At 41.9% G+C, this 9,233-nt stretch overlaps 3 protein-coding genes across 3 annotated transcripts in view; 2 read left to right on the top strand and 1 right to left on the bottom strand.

Moving 5' to 3' along the window:
* Positions 1-9,233, top strand: part of LOC135487946 (small ribosomal subunit protein eS4-like) — a 93,446-nt gene that overhangs the window by 56,802 nt on the left and 27,411 nt on the right. The window lies entirely within an intron of this gene.
* LOC135487741 (hsp90 co-chaperone Cdc37-like) lies at positions 535-5,351 on the top strand. The gene is made up of 10 exons (XM_064771811.1): positions 535-584; positions 1,331-1,464; positions 1,590-1,638; positions 1,920-2,024; positions 2,205-2,255; positions 2,522-2,587; positions 2,771-2,929; positions 3,346-3,588; positions 3,897-3,965; positions 4,426-5,351. The coding sequence occupies exons 1-10, from the start codon at positions 546-548 to the stop codon at positions 4,639-4,641; spliced, it is 1,131 nt and encodes a 376-aa protein (XP_064627881.1). The 5' UTR covers positions 535-545; the 3' UTR covers positions 4,642-5,351.
* Positions 5,969-7,603, bottom strand: LOC135488310 (NADH dehydrogenase [ubiquinone] 1 beta subcomplex subunit 2, mitochondrial-like). Its single transcript, XM_064772868.1, has 3 exons — positions 7,433-7,603; positions 6,810-6,933; positions 5,969-6,461 (listed from the first exon to the last, which is right to left on the bottom strand). Exons 1-3 carry the CDS (start codon positions 7,516-7,518, stop codon positions 6,387-6,389), a joined length of 285 nt encoding a protein of 94 aa, XP_064628938.1. The 5' UTR covers positions 7,519-7,603; the 3' UTR covers positions 5,969-6,386.

The raw sequence follows: 9,233 nt of genomic DNA, 5'->3' as shown, positions 1-9,233 counted from the left end.
TTAGCAGAAAAACCTTCAATTTTCTCCTGTATCGCCCAATGAATTATCTTCAGATTTACAGGAAATGTAGACTATGATGGTATACCAACTAAACGAGTGCAACTCTGATATTCACATATAAGAAGAAATTAAACCAAAAAAACAAAAATGTATAACCCAGGCCGAGTTGGTTTTTTACCCAGGCCGAGTTGGTCCGGGCCGAGGCCGAGTTGGTAGGCCGAGTTGGCGTTAGGCCGAGTTGGCGTTAGACCGAGATGGCCCTGCACCGTTGTGACATGTCTCTGTTAGTGATTGTGATCAAAGATCATTAAAAACATTGCAGACGGACAGTCTAGATAGATGGCCTGATCTTTTATGACCATTAGATTTTATTTTGATGACATTTAACTTGCTTTAAAACCTGGTGGACGCTGGTGGGCGCTGTTTAGGATGACCCAAAGGACAGGATGACTGCCAAGGGGTGTGAATGGGTTAATTTTCTTTCGCAGCGCAGAAATCTCGACCGGAACCAGAATTGAGCAAGACCGACCAGAACTTCCGGCAAAATGTCGCGTTTGGATTACAGCAAGTGGGATAATATCGAGGTATTTATACAATGATCCATCAATAAATTCAGTCTCAAATTACGTTTTTGTTTTGGTAAAGTAGTGATCTTTCCGAACAGCTAGTTATTTTGGTATTTTTTGCTACACGATCGGAGTATTATCACTTTTCTCGAGTGCAAAATTCTCCATTTTGTCCGACTTCGCGTGCTTTTGTGTACATTGATATGTAGCCTACACAAATGTATGTGTTTTCTGGATCTTTCTGTGACTTCATCATTTCTTGGTCGTCGGTTCCAAATTGTTATGTAGTGTTGGGCATCTTTGATCCAGACCTGGCTTGTGGTAGTTTTTGATGATGAACTCAAACAGTATTGATTTGATCAGCATTGATGATTCATTGATTAGGAACTTTTGGTTTACCTTTGACTTTGAGAGTTTGACGTCACAACGCAAGAACATTTCTATTCTCTAATCGTGATGACATTCGTGACATCAATTTTGATACTTATATATGTCAGCGATATCATCATGATGTGACGTAACTTCAGGGACATCCTGGGGGTTAAGTACATTGCGACGTTGCACACTTTGCTGAATGCTGTGCTCCCAAAATGCCTTGGGCAAAGATATCTACCTCCTGTCCTGGAGTCTCAAGCTGACTGTGGAATTCAGGGACCGGACAGACCCCTTTACTCAGTGACCTGAGAGTTGGCACCAATTGACCTCTCCAGCTCGTTTGCATTAATTTCAACTGCACATTGTCTTTTATTTTCATTATTTGGTAGGTATCTGATGATGAAGATGACACCCACCCTAATATTGACACAGGCAGCTTGTTCAGATGGCGCCACCAGGCTCGTGTTGAACGTATGGACGAACGCAAAAAGAAGAGGGAAGAGTTTGAAACTGGATATCAGGAGTGAGTAGCCTGACCTAAGTTTTCCATCTTTGGAGTATGCTGACACTTGTTCCCTAATTTCGCTCCCCCTCCCAGTCCCATGTGGCAAGGAAAACGTTTGTAAAATCATATATTCTTGTTTCCAGCCACCAACGAAAATTCAATGCCAACAAGAAAAAGCTAGCCGAAAGTGATGTGAGTATGATTGATGATTCGCCTTTTTCCATATCGGCGCTCTCAGTTTTGGAGCTCTGTTTTGGCTGAACACAATGGGGTCGGCTTTTTGTGTTTTTGGCTTCTCATCAGCTCTGATATCAATCTGATAGTGGTAGCGGGATCATTGAAGAATGTAGTCAAATTAGGATAAACAAATTCAGGTATTTTTGGAAGCAGAATTTGGGGTTCAGTTCCCTGGAGGCGACCAATTGGACCCCTGCCTCCTGCCTATCATTCAACTTACAAATATTTCTTAACAGGTTCCAACAGAGCAACTTGAAAAATTGACGCTTGAAAAAGAAAAACTGCTGGAACAAGAGGCTGAGTGGAGGAAGAAGGAGGCTGAGCTGGAGAGGGAGGAACGGGTAAGTGATGATATACCATCATCTGCCTCACCGGAGGGCTGGCCACCTTCAACTCTGCCCATATCTATTTGAAATAGATTCGTCGTGAGTTTATTGGATGAAATGTGATTTCAAGAAGTTGCTTTTGGCTGTGAGGAAGGAAATTGTGCCTTACTTCTACTTCGTAACTTTCCTTTTCAGATGGCACCACAGAATGTTGACACACTCTGCCATGAAGGGAAATCAAGAACGGTAAGTGTTGCCACGATGACGTCATTAGATGAGCATCCCTCAAGCTACTACTGGCAGTTGTGATGTAATGTCTTATAGCTCGTAACAAGTGATCCATCATATTAGTAAGAACATCACTGCTCTCTGCATTCCGTCACTTTGATCTTGAGCTTTTATCACAGGTAACTGCAGCCAAGAGATTTTATTGCAGTCGATATCCAAAAATATTGATTGTTTACAATCCAGTTTTATGCACTTCTGCTGACATCTTTGCATTGCCTTTTCAGATTATCAACAAGCCAAAAGAATTCAGAAAATCAGATTTAACAGAGGAAGAAAAGGCCACAAAATTAGTGAGTTTTTTCATGTAAATGAAACAAAGTTTGTTTTTCGGGGTCCAGTGATGACACCACGAATTTGCCCCCTAGCCTCTGCCTATAATCCCCTATGAGTTTATTCACAGTAGTCCTCAGCAAAACAAGTGTGAACATTTTGTGTTGCTTGTGTTTGAACTCTCTTCGTCCTTTCTTTTTCAGCAAGACTTTGTCAAACAACACAAAAAAGAAATTGAGAAATACGGTATGATGCGGAAATATGAGGATAGTCAGGATTACTTGATGGCAAACACCCACCTAACGTGCGACGAGACGGCCAATCACTTGGTGATTTGGTGCATTAACTTGGAGATGGAACAGGTAGGGGCACCACAGTTTCATTATCAAAATTGCTGAATCACCTCTCAAATAAGGACACAATAGGAGCCGTCCTAGAGAGGTGTCCTGGTTGCAGAGGGCATATGACAGATGTTCAAAATCCAGTGTCCTTTTAAAGTGGAACAGAACTTTTCTATTAAGGACACCCTCACAACGGACAATTGGTGTCCTTAATTCAGAGGTGTACTGATTACAGAGGTCAAATTCAATTGCAGTGCACTAAGAGAGGGTGTCCTAATAGAGAGGTGTCCACTGAGGGAGGTTCCACTGGATGTCAATTAGTAAAGATGCTGCCTACTTCTTAAAGGACAGGTGGCAATTTCTCCGGGAGGCGGTTTGGTCCGAACTCAGTGTCTCCCGGCATCCTTTGCTTTAACAATCATCTTTTTTTCTTCTAGAAACATGACCTGATGACGCACGTCGCCCACCAGACGATCGTGATGCAGTTTATTCTACAGCTGGCTGAGAGTATGAATGTCGACCCGCGAGATTGTGTGCGGCCGTTCTTTTCCAGAATAAAGTTAGCCGATAAGGATCAACAATATTCCGCAGCATTTAATGATGAATTAAACGCATTCAAAGACAGAGTTGAAAGACGAGCCAAAGAGAAAATTGCTGATGCTATGAAAGAAATTGAGGAGGTAAAGTATATATTCCTGCTTGCGTGTTTGATGTATTCATCTGTACTTAATGCTAGGGGAACTGCCTTGTAGGATTTAAATGCTATTGTTCAGTTACCAAGGATTTGAAAGGTGTGATTTAATGGGCAGCTCTTGTCGGTTAAGTGCATCCATATTTTTTAAGTCGCAGATTCAAAACAACTCCCGAGTTCAACTCAATGTGGTTGGGTTGGTGTGTCACTCTCTCTGTATGAAAAACACCTCCCCTTCATCGTGATATTCTATTTAATAAACCCTATTTGTTATGAACATGTCATGTCTTGTTTCAGGAGGAAAAACAAGCAAGAATTGGTCCCGGTGGCTTGGATCCAGCTGAAGTGTTTGAGTCCTTGCCTGAAGTAGGTACACCATTTTTTTGAGTTGGCATTCAAAAGCCGCGTCATCAACTTTAGGTCTTCCAAGCAAATGTAATTTGTCTCCTGTGTTGGTCATGATTTTTGCAATAAAACTGAATCTTCTCACATGACATACTACAGGATCTTGATAATGAATTCAAGGACATAAATGAAATTTCTCGCAATTTATTTCTCCCAAATTGTTATTTTTGTGTTGGATGTTCTTGTTGTTGTGCAGCTGATGATGTCTCAGAAGGAAATGTCCTCATTGGGGAGTGACCTATCCAGCCTGACGTCTGTGACGGGAGAGGGAGGGGGGTCCCGGGATGCTGTGTGTCTCCCATAGTGACTGAGCCCATTCACTACGGGAGATTGTACAACACCCACAGCGGTGACCTTCACAACTGCTCCTCTTTTGAAATTAATACCAGTTGTCTTAGTACTTATTCATCATATCTTGCAGGTGTTGCAGAAATGTTTTGAATCGCAGAACATTGAGCGGCTGAAAGAGACGATAGCCAGCATGCCTGAAGAGGATGCCCGATATCACATGAAGCGATGCGTTGATTCTGGTTTGTGGGTCCCGGATGCGCAGACAAAGGAAACCATTGTTGGTACGGCTAAGGGAGCGGAGGGAGGACAGGATCTGGCGGAGGAGGACTTTGAGGAAGTGGAATAGCGCGGCGAGGCAATAAAGCAATGTGAATGTATTTAGTGCTAGAGACACTGTCACTAACTTTGCCTGGGACATGAACATGTGGATGGACAAAACAGTGCATTAATGATTCATATGATTATTTCTCTGAAGTGCTTTGAGGCTCACAAGTATTGCAACTCTGAATATTGCCTTTTCGATGGGATATACAAATCATATATGACAAGATTACTTCTTGTACCTATTGTAGTGCTTCATATGGTTTTGGAAAGTTCAGACGCATATCCCTGTAATCTTTTTAGATATCTGAATCGAAATTACAAAATTACAGAAGGCGATCAGTTTGGGGATTTAAGAGTATTTTCAAGCCGCATTTTCAATTGCCTCTTTCTTGATCAGTGCACCTGGCCCTGAGGTGGCCTAACTTTGTTGAGGTACGGGCTCAGACATTGTTGAAAAAAATGAGTCGTTTTTATTAGTGTTTGACCCCATAACTTTGAAGGTCAGCCTCTCCACCGCTGAGTTTGCTGATCTGAAGAGGCAAATTCTTATATACATGTTATGATGTTGTTCATCTAATAATCATTTATTCTAGACGTTTAGTGCTTTACTTATTCCAGATAGATGTGTTTCTTTCATCTTCCCAGTTCCAATCAAGAACTGGGCAATCTTTCAAGATTCATGTACTTGTGCTGCTACATGTGACTGAACTTAAAATATAAATATCTGTTATATTGTACACAACTGTCTCGAGGTTCTTGGAGTGCATTGTACTGGTCACATCCTTGATTCGATGTCCCACTTGTTTGGTTCACCAATCCCAAGGATTCAGTTGTTTCCAGTCTTAAACCTGCTGTTGAAGTGCCCCCCCCCCCCGCCCCGATTCAAAATCATCATCGCCACAATCAGATGTCTGCAATTTGTGATCACATTGGAGACAGTCACAATCAGATAAAGATGATGGTCTACTGTCCCACAACTCTGGCCTGATCAAGATGATTATATCAACATGCTGAATGAAGTCACGATCACTTCAAAGGGCATGAAAGGACAAGAAAAAGTACATGTAAAGATGCTGCCGGTTTCCAGCAAGTCACCATCTGCTGTGTCACAACCTATACAGCATTGACCATGGCAACATTCCCTTGTGCCTGAATGATGTCTCCAGAAGTGCAAAGAGTCGACACCACCACAATGACAATGTAAAGCCGACAGTATACGACAGTCTGAATGATACTGCCAGATGCAACTTTCCCACATACCACTGATCGTGATATGCTGATAAAACTCCCTGTACATGTCAAGGTCCAAACCAAATAGACCTTATCAAGGAATAGAACGAGACGAAATATTTCATAACAAAAATTTATTACTCCATTCGATGCAGAGTTTACCCTAAGTCAAAAGTACAATGCTTCTTAATATTTCATCAACATCAAGATGAATTGGACATCATTTACATGTAGTCACCTCTCATACAAGCTGGACATTCTATTTGCTGTGTTCCCTTGTGGGCCCCAAGACATGGCACATACCTACACTAAGTACTCCCAGCAATAGGAAGGGTGTAGTGTGTCTGCCAGGACCCGACAAGATGACCAGTGACAAAAAGAATCTCCACAACCTTCAGATGACAGTTAGCATAGTTAGTCCAACATTCCAATTCCTCTGAAACCTTGCTTCTAAGGTATTCCTGTTCATCAAACAAAGTGTCTCTATGTACACAGCTATGATCAGTCCACAGTTCTATTTACAGCACAAGACTAGAGCTAATCTTCATCGTCCGGTGGTATACCTAACTCTTCATCAGTCCATTTGGTCACATCTGGATATTCATAATGTCCCTGGAAGAGGAAGTGAGATCTTGCCATGGAATGTGTGGATGTGTTAACCAGATCTTAAAATATTGAAGTGATCTTATCAGTTTTGACTAATTTTGAGGGAAAGAGGGAAAGAGGGTGGGTGTGTGTGAGTGTACCACAGTCATAGAGTAGTGGGAAGCATCAGCCCTGTATTTGGATCTTTTAGGCCCAGCAGGCACTGCTACCAACCAACTCTGAAGGCACAGATCAACCATGCCAGAATTCCATCTTCATAGCTTCAATACAGCAAGAGTTATTAAGATTAATTTTTCATACATGACTGGTCTCTCACTCCTCAAGTCACAAGTGCTTTTTGACCAACTAACTTACTGTAATATGCTCTGGTTCTGTCCACAAATGCCAGAGGACCCACCACCACATAAATGCCATGACTCCTTCCGCCATTATGATGCGACTTCTTTCTGGTGGGTCACCAAGACGCCGGTAAAACCATCTGGAAAAGATTAAGGAAGACTTTTTATATCCCAATCACCGCTCTCCCTTAAAAAGTTGTAACACAAACAGAAATAACAGCCTGACTGAAGAATTCACTGGTACTTTTTAGCTCCCATGATAAATGCTCTTTATTTTGTCATTCAAATCAAGGCTAATGACCTTTTTGGGGGAAATGCCAGTGAATTGTCAAGTCGCTCCGAAATAACAACACTGTCACTGCCATGACCATCATTGTACGAGTATTCTGAGTAATTAATTGAGTAGACGGAGTAATGTGAACATGTAAAGTCAACAGATGAGGACCATTGGAAAATAACAGGTTAGTTTTGTGTTATTTCTAGTCACATATACATCTTGAGATTATCACGATAACCGCAAGAGACAAATTCAACATTGGTCGTCATTTGCAGTGCAATGCACAAGCTTTTTTTGAGACACCCTGTCCGGAAATGGAAACCTCTGAGAAAAACAATATCAACATTTATACTTATACTTACTGTCCTCCATGTCGTACTTGTGAGATCTGCGGAGTCCTTACATTTCGAGCTCCTACTCGGATGGCCTGCCGAACCAATCCAAGCATTTTGAGACCCTTTATTTCACCAAAATTTGATTTATTTCTGAAAATTTTTGACCTTCACAATTTTTATTTTTTCAGTTACAATAAACTAGCTCGCACCTCTTCCACATTCGCCGTTGAGGCCCTTGAAGACAAAACGTGATTGGTGAACTGTCTTCTTGGTGCACAGGTCGAGATACGGTCATTGGAACTTTGTACCTGTGACAGCCGGGAAGATGAACTGTCTTTGTTTTGGCCAGGTCGAGGAGTCACAACCTCAGCAAAGACCAGTTTGTAAGGCAGGGTCCCTTATAAAGACCAAAGACTATACAGACCCCAGTTTTTTGGCTCTCACTTTTTTATAAGTGGAGATTTTCATGAAATCTAAAGTGATAATATGTAAAGAGCAAGCTCTAGTGAACTCACACAACTGTTTGACATCGGGGAGACCCCCCCCCCAACCCCGTCCTTCTGACATATTTAGCCAGTACATTGGGGGATGAGTCCCCCAAACCCCCTCCCCCGTTCTCTGAAAGTGACAGGTTTTAGCCAGTACATTGGGGGGAAGGCCCCCTAACCCCCCCTTGGACTCTAAAAATATAATTCCTTGGAGACGCTGAACCATAAGGCCCCATAAAGAAATAGTCCCCGCCCGCATACTAATGCGGACTTTATTATAGCCTACCTTTTAAGGCACTATGGCAAACTTCCATCTCCAATCACATCAACGTAGGCTATGTTGGATCAAACATCCACACAGGGTCTCCTAATTATCATGATCATTATACATAATCAAATAATAACATGTCGCCTTCTTTTCGGTGAAACCGAATTATTCACATTGTGTTCAACTGTGTTCATTTCGCAGTAAATTCATTAGTTGCCAATGTATGCCTTAGAGGGGGCAGAATGGTACTGTTTAGACAAGAAGCCTCTCCAACAGCCTCAAAGAATATTGGATAGAACGGCACTGTACTGGGTCCCAGTAATAAATATTGCCATAAAGACATATGATATTGTTCTGGGACTTCTGTAAGATTAGTTCTCTCCGCCAAACCCGAGAGTGAAGGATTAAAATCTTGTGTTTATAGGCTAACAAATGCAAACACTTCCAAATGGACCCCCTACAAGAGACGAGTGACTCTTCTTCTCTCCGACTTTGACACCCTATACGAACATATCAATAGATCAGCCAGCGGTCCTTGGTGTCGCCGCGTGGGTTACGTCCAGTGAAATTGTTTGCAAAGGTCAGGGAACCACGATATGACATCCATAACCAGCGTATCCCCTTTTCATGCCAGTTATAGTCGGGTGCTACACCACAGTCGGGATAGTGGCCGCCAAATGAATGGTTGTTGAATTTAAAATCATGAAATCATGAGGCAGATCAAGTTAAAGGTCAAACTCAGGAACGACAAGATCAAGATTTCCTTCCAATAAATTTTCAGCAAGACTTACCTTTCATTTGGACAATCGCAACTTGAATTAAGACTATAGAGACTTGCCACTTAAGTTTTCCTGGCAATATGGTCCATCAGAATAGCACCAGGTAGCGTACTAATGCTGACTTTATTATAGCCTACCTTTTAAGGCACTATAGCAAACTTCCATCTCCAATCACATCAACGCCGTATGTTGGATCAAACACCGACACAGGGTCTCCTAATCATCATGATCATTATACATAATCAAATAATAACATGTCGCCTTCTTTTCCGTGAAACCGAGACTGAATTATT

The sequence above is a fragment of the Lineus longissimus genome, chromosome 5, assembly GCF_910592395.1.
Source record: "Lineus longissimus chromosome 5, tnLinLong1.2, whole genome shotgun sequence".
Taxonomy (NCBI): domain Eukaryota; kingdom Metazoa; phylum Nemertea; class Pilidiophora; order Heteronemertea; family Lineidae; genus Lineus; species Lineus longissimus.
This window is presented reverse-complemented; position numbering and strand designations above follow the sequence as displayed.